Consider the following 22,018-nt stretch of genomic DNA (forward strand, 5'->3'; position numbering starts at 1 on the left):
ACCCGCTGACTGCTCCTCAGCATCTGACAACCAGAGGTGTTCTGTAGTCAGGTTAGAACAGATAAAAGGAAGTACTTCTTCATCCATAGGGTGATTAACACATGGAATTCACTACTCTTGGTGTTGAGGGGGGCAACAGTGGGAGGGCTTCTAGTGTCCTGGTCCCACTGCTGGACCTCCTGATGGCACCTGTTGTTTTTTGCCACAGTGTGACACAGAGTGTTGGACTGGGTGGGCCATTGGCCTGCTCTAACATGGCTTCTCTTATGTTCTTATGGCCTTGAAAGTTCCATTCCGCTACCATGGCTAATAGGTAATTAGGCCTATTTTCCAAAATTCTGCCTGGCTCTACAAGCCATCATATCATGTGGCAATGAAGTCCCCAACTACCCATTGCATCCAGCACTTCTTTTTGCTCTGCTTGAATCTACTGCCAATCAGTTTCACTGAGGGACCCACGAGTTCTAGCAGTATGAGAGAAGTTAATACAGATTTCAATGGATTACCAATAACATTGCCTGCTTAGACTGTCAAAACTAGGTGACCAAATACCAAGTCCAGGCTACTGTTTCCCAGCCTGTAGGTCCGGACCCAAAAGTGGGTTGTGAAACCTCAAAGTGGCTCTCCACCCCACCAATGGCCACTCCTGAGCTTAGCATCATTCTTTCTCTCCTCATCCTCCTTGTTGGCACCTCACATTCTTGCCTCTCACCTTCCTGTGTGACAATGAGGGAGAAAGGTCCAACAACTAGTCACTTATGGAAGTACACAAAATGCCACTTGGTTGGGGGCAGTGGCACCCTTTGTACGATATTTGTAAGTATCTCAACAACTTCTAGTTACACTGTAGAAAATGCAAAGCTGGACTACATGGGTGAGATTGTCATGGTTTGCCTCAGGAGCCAAAAAAACATGGCCTGGCATTTGATGGATCACCACACCAAGTAAATTTGTACTTGTGGGTCACCATACCAAAAACGTTGTGAACCACTGTTCTAGACTTAACAACTTATGTGGAGCCACCTGAAATGTCATGCTTTACATGTCAGGATCAGTGTTCCCTCTAAGCTGAGTTTGTGTGAGCTAGCTCACAGTTTTTTAGCCTCTGGCTCACACATTTTTGTCTTAAATCAGGAAGGATGTTCTCAGAGCAAACTAATTTATGCAGTAGCCAAATCACTCTCTCACAACCTTAATGCCAGTAGCTCATGAAGTAGAATTTTTACTCACGAGACTCCACAACTTAGAGGGAGCATTGGTCAGGACAGTACCAAACTGATTATGGTGCAAGTTCTCAGAACACATGAAGAGGGGTATAAAAAACCTACCATACAGAATTACAACTGTATTACCCCACTAATAGAAAAGAAAAAGAAGACAGATGATTCCATGCAATGGACAGACTGAAACAGGAAGGGAACAGGCACGAGCACCAATTCTCTAGTGAGAGCTCTAGAAACTTCCTAGGATATCCCACACTGACCCAGAACCCTTATATGGAGTTGTACAGAGACCATGAAGAAAGCAAATTCCCTAGCATTAATTCTCTAAATTTTAGACAACTATAAATAGGAAGTTAAGTAGAATAGGGATTCATCTAGGCCACACTGAGCCATAAACTACATCTCCAGGACCTCTCCAGATTTCCTTTCATTTGACAGTTTCAGGACCAACATGAGGTCTTTGTCACTGGATCAACCACCATCAGCAAAACATTGTCCGAGGAAAAACAGTAGGGATGCTTCCCAAACATCCTGTTGTGTGAAAAGAACTGAACCAACAGAACACAACATTACTGTAAAGGTATGCCATGTATTTGCAACTATTGTCTGTTATGCATATAAATTAGATTAATACAAAAGACAGAATGGAACTCCTGCAGAAGATCCTTTGAGAAAGAGCTTGATAAAAATGAGAAAGACAGATTGCTAATGTGCCCTTCCCTTTATCACAATCTTCTATACTTAATTGTATTTGTTTGCTTAAAATGATTTCCCGTTTTTACTCCTTAAATAGGACCCAGTGACTTGTTCGGAATAAAAACACTTCTGGAGTAAGAAGCGTGACTGTGAGGCAGCTTGAAAACCTTTTCCTTTATGAATCTGAAGCAGGGTTATACGGGAAGTTGTTATGTCTCAGTGGCAGAGCATGCTTTGTATGCAGAAGGTCCAATATATGAAATCCCAAAGTAGAAATGATCCCAAGTAGCAAATTTGGGGGGGGAGGGGGTTAGAGGAAACATCTCTGCCAAAGGCTCTGAACTGCTACTGCCAGCCAGAATAAACTAGAACTAGTTGGACCAATAGTATAACTTGGCAGTGGCATAAGTTTACATGAAAGAAAACTCCCGTTGATACGTTCGCTGGCAAATTGAGGTTATCGTGCCTTAGGCAGCAAAAAAGATGCACAGTGGTGCTCAATTCTTCTTTTTCAGATGTTCTTTAACATGCCAAGTTGCCATTGATATTGAAATGTTTGTACTTACACATGCAGCGGAGGAATGGGAGATGGTTCGTAATGGTAACGCCCCTCATGATGTCTTGCATCAATTGGCACAGGAGGGTGGAATGCTGGGAAGAGGTGAGGCGGATCTGCAAAAAGAAACATGGTTCCCAAATCTTAGTGCTAGTTCTAATACTTCGCAGTATAAATTGAAAAGAAGATCCAGTAAGCAGGGCTGCGTGGATGTTGTACCAAAAATGTTAATATTTTGTGCCAAGAAAATATGGATTCTGCACTGAGAGTAGCTACGCAATAGTACAGTCTGGCTATGATCACACACACTAAATAATGCACTTTCAATCCACCTTCAATGCACTTTCCAACTGGATTTTACTGTATGAGCTGGCAAAATCCAGTCGGAAAGTGCACTGAAAGTGGATTGAAAGGGCATTATTTAGTGTGTGTGATCACAGCCTCTATGTGAAAATTATGAAACTGCATCAATTTTGCATAACTTTAAAACTTGTGTAATGCATTCTGCTGGTTTTGCTACTTGAGCTACACAGGACTCTGAAGACCTGCCTCCAACTAGACATCTTATTCAGCCACGCTTCTGGCTTCTCATAGTTGAGGAGGCATTACTGCACAATCCAATTTGTCTTTATGGCCACAAGGGCTGCCAACATCCTCCCTTTTCAAAATGAAAGGCAAGGGTTTTCAGGAAGCTGATTTTGCCACTACCACATTTGAACATTCTTCTTGCACAACTGCAGCGAATGCACACAAGCCTTGTCGATAACATGAAGAGCCGCGTGATGAGGACAGTACTAAACTGCATCCAAAATACCTCTTATTTGCACAAATCCCAACCAAGCACAAGAGACAGAGCTTGGCTCATCCAATTTGCCTTGGCAAGCATGAATATTCATGTCTTAATTTTAATATTCTCTTTTCATAGCTTTAATGGAAAATTACATAAAGAAGTCTTTAATAAATAATTACAGTACGCATATGTGAAGTGTCAGATCAAAGGGATCAGCTAGCCTTTCATAAGCACACCCCTCATATTATTTATTTTTACACAGAAGAAAGAGGCCTCAGTGAAACGTAAATTCAAAAAATTGTTACACAGAGTATATTAAATAGAGGTGAGTATTCAAAACACTAAAAGTGCAGAGTAATATCTGAACCACTACAATGACATGATCAAGAGAACCTGCAGGAATAAAAATCTAGTCAATTACTAAGAAGGATAAGTGTGCTTTAAGAAACCCAAACTGTATATCACTTTTAAAAATTATGTAACCTAAAATGTTATGCAAATTATGTGAATACTGGAATTATAAAGAGCTATTAAGAGCACTGAAGCCTCACACATCAAATGTTTGTTGAGTCCCATTCTGGCTTTGTGAACTGCAGGGAGGTTTTTTTTAGCTGGAACTCCTTTGAATATTAGGCCACACACCTTTGATGTAGCCAATTCTCCTGCAGCGTATAGCAGGCCCTGTACTAAGAGCCCTGTAAGCTCTTGGAGGATTGGCTACATTAGCATGTGTGACCTAATATGCAAAGGAGTTCCTGCTACAAAAAAAAAAAAGCCCTGGTGAAATACTACTCACGTTTCTCTCATCTGCATATCTATGAAAGCTATGACACAAAAGCCACTGAATCAATCACAGCATAAAGAGTCTCTGGGGAGAATTCAAGCTGGCATAGTCTCATGGAAGTCCCCACACTGACCAAGAATGGTGAAATCATAAAAGCTCTCAATAACTACATTTGTTTAGGTTGTTAAAAGATTTTATTCTGCTTTTCTCCCTCTGTGTGACCAAAAGCAAATTTTTTGCATAAATCACAAGCAGGAACCAATCCATATAACAATAAGAGCACAAGACATAAATAAACACCAGACTCACTAATCACCCTTAAAAGCTCTCTTGCACAGTTCAGACTTGTACAATTTCCTTAAGGCCAAGAGGTTAGGTGCCCTCCTAACAGAAGCACAGAGACCATTCCATAAAAACTGTACATACAACTGTGAAAGCCTGAGAGTAGGTGGCATAAATTTCTACCTGTCTGCAAGAGTTGTCTATCACGGTTGCCGCAGGGGCTCATACCTGTTCTTCAGGTATGTGGGTCACTAGGTCATGAAGGGCTTTTGAAGTAATAACTGGCAACTTGAGATTATGATGGGAGTAGTGAGCACTGGGCAATTCACTCCTGATAGAGTGTAATCAAAGGTTTATCAACAAACAGAGCAAGAAAAGGAAGCAAGATGTGGTAATTACAATGAGAGAATGGTTGGCAACCACATGGGTGTAGAGAGAATAAAGAAAGGAGTTGAAGATTACCTTAAGTTTGCAAAGCAGAGAAACAGAAGACATCAGATGTATGAACATTCAACCAAGAACTATCATTTCAGCTTCACTTTACAGTTCTACTGCTTTAAAAGCCTCACAGTCACTGTTACTGTGGATGCTTGTAAGATCTATGAGTCATTTATGTTTTCCTTACATAAGTCACATGGAGAAACAATTAGCCTCTTGTAAGCTATGCAATGGGTCATAAGAATGGAATACTTTTTATGTTCACAAAAAATCTCCAGCTGCAGAAGAACAGCAACAAAGTCTCAGGCAAGCAGAACATTAACTAAATCCCTATGCAAATATTTCATCACGAAGTTTTGAAAAACCTGAAAATCTTATCAAGTTAGGTACTTCACAAGTATATAACAGCAGTTAGTCTCATACTCATAGGTTTTGACAGCAGTACACCAGAGACCATTTTGCTTAACATCCAGGACCAGATCTATGCTCAAGGCACCTGGCAGCATAGCTAGGGTCAGAAGTGTTGAAGAAGGCAACAGACATGGCTCCTACCTGTTGTTGCCCCCAAGCCTGTACAGCAAACCCGAGGAAGCCGTGGAGAAAATAGATTACAAAAAGACTCACTGCTAAAAACTACTGGCGATGTCCAAAGAATTGTGCAAATGTATACAATATTTATCAATGTTGTACAAAAAACAATTTCAAATATGTGTTAATAAACACAAAACTTAATGTGTATAATTATTTGACCCAACAAAGTCCTGTTGTTAGCGAAGATCAAAAGAAAGACAGGTTGCTTACCTGTAACTGTAGATCTTCGAGTGGTCATCTGTGCATTCACACTCATGGGATAGTGCGCCTGCGCCGATCCCCGAATCGGTAACTGAAAAAGCCCGGGATTTTTTTCGCGCTCGGCGCCAGTGAGCATGCGCACGCGACCCACTGCGCATGCCCACCAGCGCCCGCGCGACAATCCCGCCAGTTCCTTCCTGACCGCCGAGAGCCCCTTGTTGGAAAGAGACCGTCAGCAGCGGGGAAGGAGGGCGGGTAGTGTGAATGCACAGATGACCACTCGAAGATCTACAGTTACAGGTAAGCAACCTGTCTATCTTCTTCGTGGTCTCTGTGCTTCACACTCATGGGAGATTAGCAAGCAAGCATACCTGGAGGTGGGAAGACGGTCAGCCCGAAGAAACAGCTTGTAGCACCACAGCTCCCAACCGAGTCCTCTGCTGAGCATGCACGTCCAGCGCGTAGTGCTTCATGAAGGCATGCGGAGAAGACCAGGTAGCCGCCTTGCAGACATCAGACAGGGACACGCCCTTCAGGAATGCCACCGACGTGGCCATCGCCCTTGTGGAGTGTCCACGAACAGGTCCAGGTAAAGGCTTCTTAGCCAACAAATAACAAAGTTTGATCGTCTCAGTGAGCCACTTGGAAAGTCTTTGAGACGAAATCTTGGACCCTAACTTGGGGGCAGAGTAGGAGACAAAAAGCTGATTATCCTTACGAAACCCCCGTGAACGATTCAAATAAAACAGGAGGGCACGCTTAACATCCAACGCATGCAGCCTGCGTTCCTCATCCGAGGAAGGGTTAGGGAAAAAGGTAGGCAACCAGACTTCTAAGTCAAGGTGAAACTGGGAAACCACTTTAGGAAGGAATGTAATGTCCGGAGCCAAAGAAACCCCAGCCTCCCGAAAGGCAAGGTATGGGTAGTCACACCTCATTGCCATGAGCTCCCCCGCACGACGTGCTGAAGTGATTGCAACCAAAAATGCAGTCTTCCAAGACAAGAGTTGCAGGGAACACGTTGCCATAGGTTCAAAGGGACGGCGAGTCAACTTGTCCAGAACCAAAGTCAAGTCCCACAACTGTGGAGGGGATCTAGAAGGGGGATGGAGGCGAAACAGCCCCTTCATGAATCTTTTTGACTGCGGGTGAGCAAAAACGGTGTAACCCTCAACCGAACCATGGAAAGCAGAAATAGCTGCTAGGTAGACCTTGATGGAGGAGAAAACCAGTCCCTCGTCCATCAAGGACAAAAAAAACTCAAAGATTGCCGACAGCCCGACCGAGGCGGGCGGCAACGGGGAGTCAGCTACAAATTTGCTAAACTTCTTCCACTTCCTCTCATAAGAGGCGCGGGTGGAAGGTTTCCTGCTGCTTTGAAGCACCTGCTGGACCCTAGAGGAAAAGTCTAGGGGTCGATGAACCACGCTGTCAGTTTCAGGTGAGGCACGTTGTGATGGAGCACGTGCCCGCCCTGGGCCGACAACAGGTCCGGTTCTGCCGGGAACTGGTAAAAGGTCCCCCTCGACTGCTGGAGCAGAATCGAGAACCAGCTCTGACGGGGCCACCACGGAGTCACTAGGATGCAGCGCGGCTTCTCCTGCACTAGCTTGTGAACCACCCTCGTCAGCAAAGGTAAGGGCGGGAACATGTACAGGAACCAGCCCTCCCACCGAAGTAGGAGTCCGTCTCCCAAGGACGCCGGATCCGCACCTCCCCTTGCACAGAACAAGGGGCACTTCTTGTTCTGCGCTGTGGCAAAAACATCCAACTGCGGGTAGCCCCAAAGTTGGAACACTGGCTCTAGGAACCTCCAATGCAGTTCCCATTCGTGTGGGGAGGCTCCCCCCCTGCTGAGAGAGTCCGCCTGTATGTTGAGGACCCCCGGCAGATGTGTGGCCTTTACAAAAATGTCCCACTGGAGGCACTCCTCCCAGAGATCTATCGCCAGCGAGCATAGCCTGCGAGACACAGTCCCCCCCTGTCTGTTTATATAGCACAGGGCAGTGGTGTTGTCCGTAAGCAATGCCACAGTCTTTCCCGCTAACAGTGGACGGAAAGATCGAAGGGCGAAGTGAACCGCCAGCAGTTCTAGATAGTTTATATGGCACCGACGCAGTTCTGGTGTCCACTGGCCTCCCACACATAGATCTTCCAGATGAGCTCCCCACCCCCACATGGAAGCATCGGTAGCGATGGTCACTGTAGGAGTCGGCAGATGAAAAGGAGCCCCTTGGCAGATGTTGCTCTCTACTCCCCACCATTGCAGTGAGCGGAGAGTCCCCAGTGGAATGGTGAACCTCTTTCGAGGTGAGTCTCTGAGAGGTCGAAAATGGCGCAAGAACCATAACTGTAGGCCTCTCATGTGCAGTCTTGCGAAGCGTAGCACGCTTGTCGTCGCAGCCATCAACCCCAACATCCGCTGGAGCTGCTGGGCTGTGCCCCACCGCCGTCTTCGAAGAAGTTGTACCAGAGCGATGATGTCCTTCGCTCTCTGCGAAGGAAGAAATGCTCGATGCTGCTGTGTGTCTAATAGAGCCCCTATGAATTGGACTGTCCTTGAAGGAGTGAGATGGGACTTCTCCAGGTTGATCTGCAGCCCCAGGGTGCCGAGAAGACGCAGAGTGATAGCAATGTGAGTTGTTAGACTCTCCCTCGACCTCGCCACAAGAAGCCAGTCGTCGATGTATGGGAAGACGACGACTCCCTGCAGACGAAGATGGGCAGCCACCACACTCATCAGCTTCGTGAACACCCGAGGGGCAGTAGACAGTCCAAAGGGCAGGGCCCTGAATTGGAAATGCCGAGCACCCACTGCAAACCTTAGGAAACGCCTGAACGCAGGATGAATGCTGACATGAAAATAGGCATCCTTGAGATCCAGGGTCGCCATCCAGTCCCCTTGATTGATGAGGGGCAGGATTGTTTGCAGCGTGGCCATTCTGAACTTCTGGTACCGAATAAATTTGTTCAGACTCCGAAGGTCCATGATAGGCCTCAGGCCCCCGTCCCGTTTGGGGACCAGGAAGTAGCGGGAGTAAAAACCTCCTGTCCTGGCCTCCAATGGAACTTCCTCTATGGCTTGTTTCTGTAGGAGGTTGTTCACCTCCGCCAGCAGAGGTGGGGAAGGGGGAGTGGTAACTACCACGGACTGGTCTGGGGTCTGAATAAACTCTATTGTGTAGCCCTCTTTGACGATGGACAGAGCCCACCTGTCTGTGGAGATCAACTCCCAGGCAGGCAGGAAAGGGCGTAGACGGATGGAGGAGTCGACAGTGGGAGCGATGACGCGTGCCAGCGGGAAGTCAAACCCCCTGCTTCTGTGGCCGGGCCCCTTTAGACTTATTAGAAGGCTGGCCCCCGTAACGGTTTCTGCCGTTACCGGAGTAGGATGGTCTTTCGGGCTGTTGAGAACGAGGACGCCACTGCTCCGGGGAGAACTTTTGGTACGGTTTTTTGGACCAGGGTTTGGACCATTGCTTGGATTTAGGGGACTTGGAGGACGACTGGACACCCAAGTTCCTAGACGTCTTGACACTCTTGTCAAACTCTTGCAGCGCCGTGTCAGTTGTGGCGCTGAAAAGTCCATCACCCTCAAAGGGTAAGTCCTCAATAAAGGTCTTGGTGTCCTGATGGAGTGCCGTTGACCTGAGCCAGGAGTGCCGGCGGATGCAAACTGCCGAAGTAATAGCCTTGGCTGAAGCCTCAACCATATGTTTCGCCGCGGCCAGCTGCTGTCTGGCCACAACGAGGCCTTCCCTCTGCAATTTCATTGCCGCCGTCTTCTTATCCTCGCTTAAAGAGGAGAGGAAGGGGGAGAGCTGTTCCCACACTGCAAACTGATATCTGGCCATGCATGCAGCGTAGTTGGCCACCTTAATGCCGAGAGCCCCCGCCGAATAAACCTTGCGGCCCATGACATCAATCTTCCTGCCCTCCTTGTCCTGCGGGGAGGAATGCACCTTCCTGGCCTTCGACGAGGATGAGACCACCACCGAGTTCGGACGCGGGTGGGTGAATAAGAATTCGGCCCCTGCCTCCTGGACCCTGTACATATGGTCCAGCCGTTTGGAAGAGACCGGTGTCGAAGAAGGCTTCTTCCAAGGTTCCTTGATGGCCTGAAGGATCACCTTGGTGACCGGCAGGGCCACTGCAGTGGACGTGTTGCGTTGCATGATGTCAAACACGTTGTCATCCACTACAGGCTCCGGCTGAGTTACAGGCAGTTTGAGGGTAGCAGCAATTCGCCTCACGAGGTCTCCGTAAGACTTAAGATCCTCCGACGGCGAAATCGGGAGATCTTCCGCCGTTTGGGGGCCCGGTGAGGGTTCCAACTCCTGCTCTTCAGTTTCCGACTCCGACGAAGAGGAGTCTCGCTGGGTAGAGTGCTCCGAGAACATCGGGGTCGATTCTCGAGGTGGAAGCTGAGTCAGCGGTGGTCTTAGCGGGGTCTCGATCGGAACCAGCTGACGGTCTGGGGGAACCGAAACCGATGCCGACGCCTTTCGGGATCGATGTGAAACCCTCGACATCGAAGAAAACTCCGACGCTTGCTCCCAGTCTGGATAGTCGTCGGGGTACCAACGAACGGATTCGTATCTGGAGTAGGGAGGCTGCCACCTGCGCTGTTCCCATGGTGGTATCGGGAAGCGCTGGAGAACGGGAAATCGCTCTCGCCTCTGTCGGGGCTTGAACGGCGGGTCTACGACCGGTGCCGAAGCATCCACCTCCGACGCCGAATCACTGATCGACCGCCGACGGGAGCCGGAAGATGAGGACCGTTGTGTGAGGTCGATCTCAGGCTCGTGCTCTGACGCCGACAGCCGACGGACTGATGGACTCCGAATCGGAGAGACCCGCGCCGACTTTGACGGTTTTGTCGAAGTCGGTGCATCGCCCGACGGGGAAGGAGTGCGGGGTCGCTTGCGCTTCTCCTTCGACTTCGCCTTCGCCTTCTTAGGAGCTCGGGTCCCCGAGTCCTCTCGGCGTTTCTCAGCGGGCGTACTCGAACCCTCGTGGGAACGGTTTGTAGCGCCACGCTCCTCCGGCAGATCCAAAGTCAATATCGGAGCGGCATCGGCCGATGCGAGCTCCTGTGCCGGGGTGTCGGTCGACTTCGGTGCCGATGACTCCATCGGTCGATGAGGCCGAAGCGCCGATTCAGTCAGTGCCGCCGATAATCGAGCCGCGCGGTTCTTTCTAGTCTGTTTAGAGAACCGAAGGCAATGCGGACACGACTCTACCCTGTGCGTTTCTCCAAGGCACAGCAGGCAAAGGGAATGGCCGTCCGGAGGGGCGATCTTCTTGCCGCAAGCACGACAGCGCTTGAAAAACCCCCAGCGACTTTCCATAAGCAGCCGCCCGAGAAAAAACTCTCAGTTAAAAACGACTGAGAGAAAAGTGGGGGAAAGCGAAAGCGGAGCGCCCCAAGGGGCAAGGCCGCCAGACAAACGGAAAAAAACGCTTTTTTTTTTTTTTTTACTAAACACTATCTAACTATCTAACTATACACTATGACTAACTAAGGAACTATCTACACAGCGAAACGGGCAAAAAACGAGAGAAGGAAAAATCTCACCGACCGGGGAAGCAGAAAGTGAACCTCTCTAGCGCGGCGGTCAGAAAGGAGGAACTGGCGGGATTGTCGCGCGGGCGCTGGTGGGCATGCGCAGTGGGTCGCGTGCGCATGCTCACTGGCGCCGAGCGCGAAAAAAATCCCGGGCTTTTTCAGTTACCGATTCGGGGATCGGCGCAGGCGCACTATCCCATGAGTGTGAAGCACAGAGACCACGAAGAAGATCAGCAGTTCAAAATTCCATAAGTTCCACTGTAACCATTTTTGTGATTTTATAATGGAATCCAGTGCTCTTCTTCAGTGAAATTGGGGTTGTGCACACATTGATATATTTACACACCATTCTCAAGTATGACGAGTCAAAGGATGCTGGCTCCTCCTGGACATCCTGGGAGGAGCCAGCATCCTTTGACATCATGCTCGAGAATGGAGTGTGAATATATCAAAGTGTGCACAACCCCAATTTGAATTCTGACAAAGCTATGTGTGGTTCCAGCCTGTGGCCCCTTAATACCAAATCAGAAGTTTGTGGTACAGCCTTGTTTCCACTGATAATCACTGAAGAAGAGAACTGGCCATGTTGTCTCTGTCCCACAGCCTGGCCTGAAGCCAGACTTGAAAAGGGTCTAGAGCAGATGGGTTATCCAAGAAGACTTGGAGTTAGTCCACTACTGCTCTTTTAATTACTCTGCCCAGAAAGGATAGATTAGAAACCAAGTGATAACTGGTCAAATCATTTTCTGAAGGCGTGGTTTTTTTAAAGTAGCAAATGGATTACTGCCTTTTTAAGTGTGCAAGAGAAGGTGCCCTGAGTTAGAGACTGATTTATTATAGCTGCTAAGGGTTTGTTAGTATAGTCTTTACATGATTTTAGCAGCCGGGTTGGGCAAGGGTCTACAGTACAAGTAACAGCTTTCACAGATCCCTAGATCTTGTCAACATCCATCACATAAACTTTTAAAATTATCTATTAATAGACCAGGCTATGTATTAGGTCTTTCTTCTGGTGTACCTAAGTTACAGCTAACATACAGATCAATGCATATTCTTGATATTTTTTCAAGCAAAAAAAATTGGCAAAATTGTCTGTGCCTATGACAGTAAATTTTCAGATTAAGCACCAGGAGATACTGAGCTATCTTAGACAAGTGGGATGAATGTCAAGTAGCTGATGCTATAAAAGTAGAGAAGTAACCTTTCTTTGCCATCATCACCACCGCTTGTAAGTCTTACAATTTCTATAGCATGATCTGTCAGATCCAGTACAATCTCTTCATCAGCATTGTTCTGTCTCCCAGTCCTTTTTAGGTCACCCAGCTCTATGGAAAACCAGGGAACTGGGTTTTGTCCCACAGGCAGAAGAGATCAATGAGGGGCAACTATGGTGATAGCTTCAAGGAGTTTCATGTTCCATGCTTCCAACTGTGGTCTCAACAGAATCCTAAAATCCCCCAGAGCATTCTGGAATCCATTGTAAACCATTTTAACTGGGGCCCCTGTCATGCTTTCAGTAAGTAGTGGTGAGTCCAGGGCAAATCTCCACCCTTGAAATCAAACCTTCCATCAAAGGCTCAGTACAAAACATTAAGTTCAGGGTGTGACTTCTTTCATGTGTTGGGTCAGTCACAATTTGAGAGACCCAAGGCAGTCAAAGATGCTATATAATCCTTGGCTGGTCCTGACAAGGTATCCTAGATGTGAAATGTTAAAGTTTAGGAACACCAGCACCACATCCAACAGCACCTCTGGCAAATCATAGAGGGTTGCCCACTGGGGAATTGGGTGGCCAGTAGACAAAAAGAATGCCTAATCTACCCTTAGACCATAATGTAAGGAGCAAACAGTCAATGCCAGTGAGAGTTTGCACTGGAAGTTTGCAGAAGATGAAAGACTCTTGGGGGATAATAACCACACCTCCTTCCCAGTCAGCTGAACAGTGTTGGTGGAGGATTGCATAACCAGTCATTATTATTGGGGATGGACACACCATTTCATTTTCATCCAGCAATGTTTCTGTTACACAAGTCAGGTCAACTTCTTCCTGTTACACTTCACAAAGATATGCAGTTTTGTGCTTCACTGATCTGGTATTGCACAATATTAGTGTAGATGTGGGAAAATGTGAGCCTTTGTATCAGCATTCCTTGGGATGCTACATAAGTTAGAAAGGCAGCAAGCATCCTTGCTGAAGACTGGCCATCTGTGATAAATCCCACCCCCTCACCTACCAGCTCCCATATGCACGGGGATAGTGTATTCCTCAAACATCCTTTCCCATGTAATCATTTCTCCCAACTGCTACTAATAAGCCTGCCCAACACCCAATACTGCTCATCTATCTAGTGTCCACAGAAAGTTATATAACAGCATAGTCATGATTTGCCAACTTTTTTGTTTTGTTTGACTTTCCTTCAGTGATCCGTTCTTCCTGTCCAATGTTTTAATCCTTGTTATGTTAGCTTTGGCTTTAATTGTTTTGCTGGTTTAATTGTTTTGAAGACAATTTTCTTATGTATGTTTTATTCTGTTAGCCCCCGCTTTCAGCTCCTTGTAATATCTTGGGTGGAAAATATCTCTCAGTTACACAGAGCATGTGCAAACTCGATTTACCCTTCCAACCATAAAATGTTGAGGACAGATATCAAAACACAGATGTAGAAGAAAGCAGTTTTAATTCAGAAGCCCTTAAAGCTGATTCCCAACATGGTGGATGTAAGAAAACACAATGTAATAGTCTCCAAACAATACACTAACCAGAACAGCAATTCAGTATATAACAATTTTAAAAATATGATGCATTTTCTCCGCCTGAGGGAGATCTATCTGGCACCTTCTCTCCTGTCTTTTATGTACCATGCAAAATCAGTCATTCAGGCTTCTGTGGTGTAAGTTCCTGCTACCCTTTCTTCCCTTCCTGTTATTGGCCACCCAGGAGTCAATCTGGGTGCTGCCTGCTTCCAGGCTCAATTTTAAGTTGCTCTTCAATTTTATATTGGTGTTTTAAAATGTTTAATGGATTTTAATGTTTTTGTATTCTGATTTAATGATGATTTGTGAATCCCCTGTATTGGGAGAAAGGCCATACAGAAATTTCTAAAAGGTAAACAAACACTTTAACAGTGCTGACTTTAAAAAAAAACTAAGCCAATATGTGCAACTATAGTTACATTTTTCATGGGTTATAATCTTCACATTACTAGAGCACTCCCATAAACAGATATTGCAACGTATCACATCAGATTTTTTGAAAAGACGAACCAGTTCCTAGTTGCCATAAAAGGTCCTTTTTTCCCTTTAAAAATGCCTAATTGTTTAGATTCTGCCTCTTACACCACTTTCTTTGCCAACAAGTTTTTAACTGATCCTTCGTCTTAGAAAATTGCAGTAGATTGCCAATGCGAACAACGTACCATTTACACTAATAATGGCTAATGCCTCTACCCACTTCCCCCCTCCTCCACACAACATAAACATTCTAGGCCTTGGTCCCGAATGCACTCCATATGGGAAAGCTCTTTGCAGCGGTACCAACCCCCACCAGCTTCCAGAAGGCTCAGCATAAATTACAGAGACTCACAGGAGCACACGGCTGACAGACATTTCAGTACATGTGGAGCTTTTCCCATCAATCACTAACCCTGGAGGTCACAGGGCAGTCTGAAATCAGGAAGGAATGTACTGAGGGAGGGAGGGAGGGAGGTTCAAAAAAAAAAGGACACAGAGATTACAATCCACCAACTATTTAATCTGGAGGAGTTTCAGTGACAAACCAAAGAAGTATACAGCACAGCACCAGGATTACTCCAGAGCAATAAGGGCTTTGTAATTTACTACTTTTATGAGAGATCAGTAGGTACCTTAGTCTTACTTAAGAGCATGGCATTTGGATTATCCAGATGAAGCATTAACCATAACTGCCATGATATCTCATAAAAGGCTGTTTGTATCCATTGCCTCCAAAGACAAATATCCCATCCTGTTGTCCAAGACTTGGGTTGCCAAAATGATATTACTGACACAGGCATATTAAGGGGCTTTCAGAAGTAGTTTCTATGGAACAAGCATATCCTTAAAAACAGAGCACTATTAAGGGATGTCACCTGAGCAAAGCACCGAGAAAGTTTTACAGCAAATGAAGCATCATTCCAACAAACTTAATCCTCTTCATTCTGAATGCAGACTTCCCACTCGGTATTTAAGCAAAATATTTTAATAGTGAACTGTTAATTTCAATGGACTTAGATTTATAAAATTCTACAGACCAGAAATTAAAAGAAGGGCTGCATCTTTTTTTTTTCCTGAAGAGTGGCTCTACAGTATTAATAAGTGCCTAAGAAGCCCTCAGTTAAAGATTTCCACTCTCTATGCCAGGCTTCACTTGTTGATTCCACTTTTTATGCAGCCATAAAAAACAATGATACTTAATAGCAAATATACACATTAAATAACAATAAAAACAGGTTACTCACCTGTAATTGGTGATCTTCGAGTGGTCATCTGTGCAGTCACACACATGGGTTTTCCTATCAGGACGAACCCTACCTCGGAGATTTTAAATAGCTAGCCTAGGCGTTATTTTTGGCGCGCACTCCCTCCCGCTCTGGGGAGCAGGCATCCACTGCGCATGCCTGTAGCGCGAGGGAGGCGCCCAACCCACTCAGTTTCTTTCCCCGCCGCTGACATAATAGGAGCGCGGATATATAAGACAAGTAGCCAGCAGCGGGGACGGCTGGGCGGGCGTGTGTGACTGCACAGATGACCACTCGAAGATCACCAATTACAGGTGAGTAACCTGTTTATCTTCTTCGTGGTCTCTGTGCAGTCCCACACATGGGTGACTGATAAGCTGATCTGCAAGGCGGTGGGTGCTGGCACTAGAGTTGGAGGAAAAAATAGTGCAAAGGTTAGTGCAACATAGGCAGCACATTATAGGCTATAAGGTAAGTAACTACTCACCAAGCCCGGACCAGCTTCTTAGTCAAAGATGGAGCGAAGAACTGCCTGTCCAAAGGATGCATCCCGCCTAGCACGAACGTCCAAAGCGTAGTGCGTGGCGAAGGTCGAGGAGGAAGACCAAGCGGCAGCAGCGCAAATGTCCTCCATGGATACACCCCTGGCAAGGGCAGATGACGTTGACAAAGCTCTTGTAGAATGAGCTCTTATGGCAGATGGAACTGGTTGCTTCGCGAGCTTGTAGCACAGCTCTATAGCAGCAACCAACCACTTTGATAGTCTCTGCGTAGATATCTTTTTTCCCTTATGACGGCGGCCGTAGGCCACGAAAAGTCTGGAGTCTGTGCGGAACGATGCAGTTCGATCTATATAGTAGGCGAGTGCTCTTCTCACGTCTAGACAGTGTAGAGCTTCTTGGCCCTTATCCGTAGGCCGTTGGAAAAAGGCAGGTAAGGTAGTGGTTCTATGCAGATGGAATGCGGAGACCACCTTCGGTAAGAAAGCGGGATCTGGCCGTAACACCACCTTATCATGGTGAAACATGGTGTAAGGCGAGTCCGCTCTGAACGCGCAGAGATCACTTGCTCTTTTAGCAGAGGTGAGTGCAACTAAAAGAGCCGTTTTCCATGAGAGGAGGTGAAGTGGTATCGTAGCCATAGGTTCAAAAGGTGGTTTTACTAGTTGGCTAAGCACTAGTGACAAACTCCAGCTAGGATACATTTGCCGTAGTGGTGGGTGCAAATGTAAGATTCCCTTTAAGAAGGATTTCGCAGCAGGGTGTGAGAAGACAGTTCGACCCTGTACATGCGGGTGAAAAGCTGAGATTGCTGCCAGGTGCACCTTCAGAGAGGAGTACGTAAGGCCCTTTTCTGACAAATGCAGTGTATATGCTAAGATTTGAGGCATGGAAGCCGAGGAGGGTCTGAAATTATGCTTGGTAGCGTAGATGGAAAACCTTTTCCATTTCATGGAATATGACTTCCTTGTTGACGGTTTCCTTGCATTAAGGAGAACGTGTCTTACTCCTTCAGGAAAGTCTGAGAACATATCCTCCAGGCCGTCAGGCGAAGTCTGTTCGGGTCGTGGTGCAGAACCCTGCCGTTCTGTTGGGACAGGAGGTTGTGTGCCAGAGGGAAGTGATGGTAAGTGCTTTCTGACAGGAGGAGAAGGGTTGTGAACCATGGCTGACGTGGCCACCATGGCGTCACGAGAATGCAATCTGTGTTGTCCAGTTGAATTTTCTGTATGCACCGTGTTATTAACGGAAAGGGAGGGAAGAGGAAGTGTAGTGGACCGGTCCACGTCTGTATGAAGGCATCCCCTGCAGACTGTTGTGAGGGCGGACCTCTCATAAAAAAGATCGCACACTGTGCATTGTCTGGTGCAGCAAACGCATCTATTGACGGAGTTCCGAATTTCCGGAATACTGGCAGAAGGTATGACCGGTGGAGTGACCACTCGTGGTCGTTGATGGAATATCTGCTCAGTCTGTCCGCTTGAACATTCTGTATGCCAGGAAGATGTACCGCAGTGAGGTGAATCTGATGGGCAATACTCCAATGCCACAGGTGCATTGCTCTTTTGCAAAGGCGGGTGGATGCTGTCCCTCCTTGCCTGTTTATATAAAAAACCGTCGCCACATTGTCTGAGGCGATCTGTACGTGTAGGCCTTGAAGAGATGGAAGGAACGATTTTAACGCTCTGTGAACAGCTAGAAGCTCTAAGCAATTGATGTGGAGCGACTGTTCGTACGGTGTCCATTGCCCCTGGACCGTGAGTACGTCGAGATGAGCTCCCCAGCCCCATCTCGAGGCGTCTGTTGTAACCACTGCTGATGGACTTGGCCGTAAAAAGGGCATTCCCGCAAGCAGGTGAGCTCGAACTGTCCACCATTCGAGCGAAGGGAGGATGTGGCTCGGAACAGTGAGGACCGTTCCTTGAGATTGGTGTTGGGGTCGAAACGCGCGGACGAACCAGATTTGTAGGGTTCGCATGCGTAGTCTTGCGTGTGTCAGAACTGCCGTTGTGGCTGCCATAAGTCCTAACATGCGCTGAATGTTGAAGGCCGCTTGTTTGGGTTGTTGCATTATTTGTGTGGCCAGCGTCTGAATGGAGGATATCCTGTCCACAGGAAGATACGCCTTGTGGTCCGTGGTGCACAAACGAGCCCCAATAAACTGAATGTCTTGAGTTGGGGTAAGGTGTGACTTTTGATGATTGACCTGGAGGCCCAGGTTTGCTAGGAGCGCAAGTGTGATGGAAATGTCCTTCATCAACTGTGTCCTTGAAGCTCCCACAAGGAGCCAATCGTCTATGTATGGGTAGGTTGCAACGCCGCGTTGCCTGAGGTACGCTGCAATAACCGCCATACATTTTGTGAATGTCCGTGGTGCCGTGGAAAGTCCGAAGGGCAGAGCTCGGAACTGGTAGTGGTTGTTGCCAACGGCGAAACGCAGAAACTTCCTGTGGCATTGGTGTATTGTCAGGTGGAAGTATGCGTCCTGTAAATCTACCAGTGCCATCCAGGAGTTTCTGGGGATTAATGGCAGAATCGATTGTAAGGTGATCATTCTGAATTTTCTGTGGCGGATGAATTTGTTTAGGGCTCTTAGATCCAGAATCGGGCGCTGTCCCCCATCCCTTTTCGGGACTAGAAAGTACCTGGAATAAAAACCTGTCCGATGATACTGGACTGGGACAGGCTCTATAGCCGCTTTGGCTGTTAAGGTGTCTATTTCTTCCTGAAGGGAAGGTGATGGGGGAGTGGAAACAAAATGATGTCTTTTTGGTGGTGCTTGGAACTCTATGGAGTAGCCCCTCAAAATAATGTTCAGAACCCATTTGTCTGTGGTTATTTGTTGCCAATTGTCGAGAAATGGAAGAAGCCTGGAGACGTGCTGAAGTGGTAGAGGTAGAAAGTCAAAGAGACTGCTTCGATGAAGATGCAGCCTTTTTAGGTGGTTGTGGTCTCTGCTGTCTCTGGTTAAAGGATTGCTTTGGAGGAGGAGCTTTACGTTTCCAGTATTCAGATTGTCGAGGGGATCTGGAACGTTTGAAGGGGGTTGGTTTCCATGATCTGGGCTTATAGCTCTGTTGTTGTTGTTGCTGTTGGGCTACCCCCAATCTTTTCGCTCGTTTGCGGCTGTCATCCACGGTGGACAGTATATCGTCCGTTGTGGCATTAAAGAGACCTTGGCCATCGAAGGGAAGGTCTTCTATCTTGAATTTTAGATCAGGCTGCAACGAAGAGGATCGAAGCCAAGCATGTCGCCTTAGGGCAATGGAGGCGGCCATCGCCTTGGAAGTGCACCCCACAGAGTGACGGATGGTGTTTATCTGTTGCTTTGAAATCCTGTTGAGCTCCTGAAGTAGCTTGCAGGCTTGTTTCTGGGAGGGCTCAGGCAGGGCAGAGACTAGCGTATTCAGTTGGGAGGAGATATTGTGGGAATACGCGGCGAAGTATGCTAGGTAATTGTTGATCTTGGCAGTTGCCGTCGAGATTGAATACATTTTCCTTCCAAGAGTATCTAACTTCCTGCCTTCCTTCTCAGGGGGTACCGGGTGGCGGGTCTGTTTGGTTTTAGAAGATGAATGCACTATCAGAGAATTCGGTGCTGGATGGCTAAATAAAAATTTCGAATCCGGTGCTTGGATCCTATAAAGGGATTCGATTCGTTTTGAAGTCGGGGGAATGGAGGCTGGGTTGTCCCAAGCTTCTTTGATGGCTTCTAGGTGTACCGGCAGCATCGGCAGAAAGGAACCAGCAGGTAAATCTGAGTGCACCAGGTCGTGTACCACGTCTGTCACCTTGGGTGCATCCGAAGTCAGAGTTACGTTAAGTGCAGAGGCCATATTGGCAATCAAGTCCAGGTATGTCTTTGCCCCTTCGGAAGGTGACAAATCCGCGGGCTTGGCGATATCTGAAGCAGGGGACCCAGGGGACATGGACTGTATCGAATCCGATGATTGAGCTTCGGATTCAGCATCAGAGTCAGGTTCGGGTTCAGGTAGGTCCGGTCTGGTTGGAGTCGTGCTTTTGGGTTCCACTGGAATCGCACCCCTAGGTTTAGAAGTCGAAGTGGAAGGAGTCGGAGACGGCTGTCTCGGTGGTTGCTTGCTCCGTTGGACAGGAGTCGCTTCCTTGGATGGGTTCATGTGATAATCGGTTCGGTACCGAGAATGATGGTATCCGCAGCATGCATGGGATTCGATGGAAGGAGACCTTGAAGCATAATGGCGTCGCCTCGGGGACATGGATGGGGACCGAGATCTCGGGTTGTAGCGATGGCGGTCCCTCCCTCTACTAGGGGATCTCTCCGGGAAACGCGCATGATGGTACCTATATCTCTCCATGCTGGGAGACCTGGCTGGGAACCGATGCGCATCGAAGTACCTGTAAGCATCATGTTTGTGCTGGATGGGATTCGACATATCGCGGAACGATCTAGGATTGATGTGGTGTCGAGTCCACTGTTGCGGGTCTCGAATCGGCTCCAGCGCAGGGTCTAGCATGGATCCATGCGGGGAAGGGGATCGGGACGGAATGGGAATAACTTCTTCCGTCTGCTGGTGCGGCGACTCCGTAGCCGGGGTGGTCACTTCCTGGGTGTCGGATCCGGGAGTGGAAGGCTCGCATTGCGTCTCAGGCTCATTCTGTTGTTCGGAGGATTTTCTCGAGTCCTTCGGAATCTTCGGGTCCTTCGGGTCTGTCGGTTTCCGCGGAGCCTTCGGATCGGACGGTTTTCTCGAATCCTTCTGGCCCTTCGGGTCGGAATGCTTATGTTTCTTAGCGTGCTTCCCGCCCTTTGGTTTAGTCGCCGCGGCCGTTTGTTCTGACGTTCTCGCGCCGTCGCCGGCTTTCGCGGCATCGCCGGACTTATGCTTGCTGGGAGCAATGGCCACTGAAGCTGCCGACCTTGCGCCGTCCCCTTGGGGAGTCAGTAGGGGAGGCGACTTACTTGCTGACGAAGATTGTTGAGGAAAACGAAGGCTAGATATCTGAGGTAAGTGAGGAGCGCAACGAGGTAGGGCTATCCCGGGCGGCGGTTGGAAAGAAACTGAGTGGGTTGGGCGCCTCCCTCGCGCTACAGGCATGCGCAGTGGATGCCTGCTCCCCAGAGCGGGAGGGAGTGCGCGCCAAAAATAACGCCTAGGCTAGCTATTTAAAATCTCCGAGGTAGGGTTCGTCCTGATAGGAAAACCCATGTGTGGGACTGCACAGAGACCACGAAGAAGATCAAAGAATTATGTTTGCGGTATTCAGTGCTTTTTCATGCACATTATTTTGCTGCACTCCTTACAGCAAGCAGCCAGTGTTATTAGCCCTGTATTGTAGATGAGAGGTAGGGTGGGTTAAATAGCTACTTAAGGTTTAAGGCCATTAAGGGGGTTTATGGCACACACAAAATCTGAACCACAGAGCGGCCAGATTAAGGCTCATTCTCTTACAGTGCAATCCTCAAAAGCATGACATCCTTCTAAGCCCTCTGACACAGAAAGATATAACAGTTTAGGAGAACTGCAGTGCTAGCCTCTGACCACAAAACCCACCCCCACTATATTAACTTTTTGTATTCAATAAGCAAAATTTGTATATATTTTATCCCACATCCTCTTTGAATCTTTTATAAAACAGGAGTGGGGGGTGTGCGCGCAAATGTGCATGCGTGTGTCTATGCTTGGAAGTCATGGTCCACTTCTGGTGGCCCCTACTGGAGTTTGGATGTTTCAGAGAGGTGGCTTGTTAATGCCTGTTTCTGTGTCCTGACTCTGGTATTCCTTGGAGATCTCCCATCCAAGTACTTGACAGAGTCGACCCAGCTTAGCTTCCAAGATCTGACAAGATCAGGCTTGCCTGCTCTTTGAAATTTTTAACTGTTACTTACCATGTTCATTTCCACAAGTTCACATAGCAGATTATGAAACCATG

General features: G+C 47.6%; 1 protein-coding gene across 6 annotated transcripts in view; it reads right to left on the reverse strand.

Annotated features, from left to right (window-relative positions):
* Positions 1-22,018, reverse strand: part of GLI3 (GLI family zinc finger 3) — a 580,106-nt gene that overhangs the window by 136,549 nt on the left and 421,539 nt on the right. For all 6 annotated transcript variants that reach the window (XM_060247667.1, XM_060247672.1, XM_060247670.1 and 3 more), the window contains one exon: positions 2,486-2,591. In XM_060247667.1, coding sequence (XP_060103650.1) covers positions 2,486-2,591 — 106 coding nt within the window. The remainder of the gene's footprint in view (positions 1-2,485; positions 2,592-22,018) is intronic.

This window comes from Heteronotia binoei, chromosome 10 (genome assembly GCF_032191835.1).
Source record: "Heteronotia binoei isolate CCM8104 ecotype False Entrance Well chromosome 10, APGP_CSIRO_Hbin_v1, whole genome shotgun sequence".
NCBI lineage: Eukaryota > Metazoa > Chordata > Lepidosauria > Squamata > Gekkonidae > Heteronotia > Heteronotia binoei.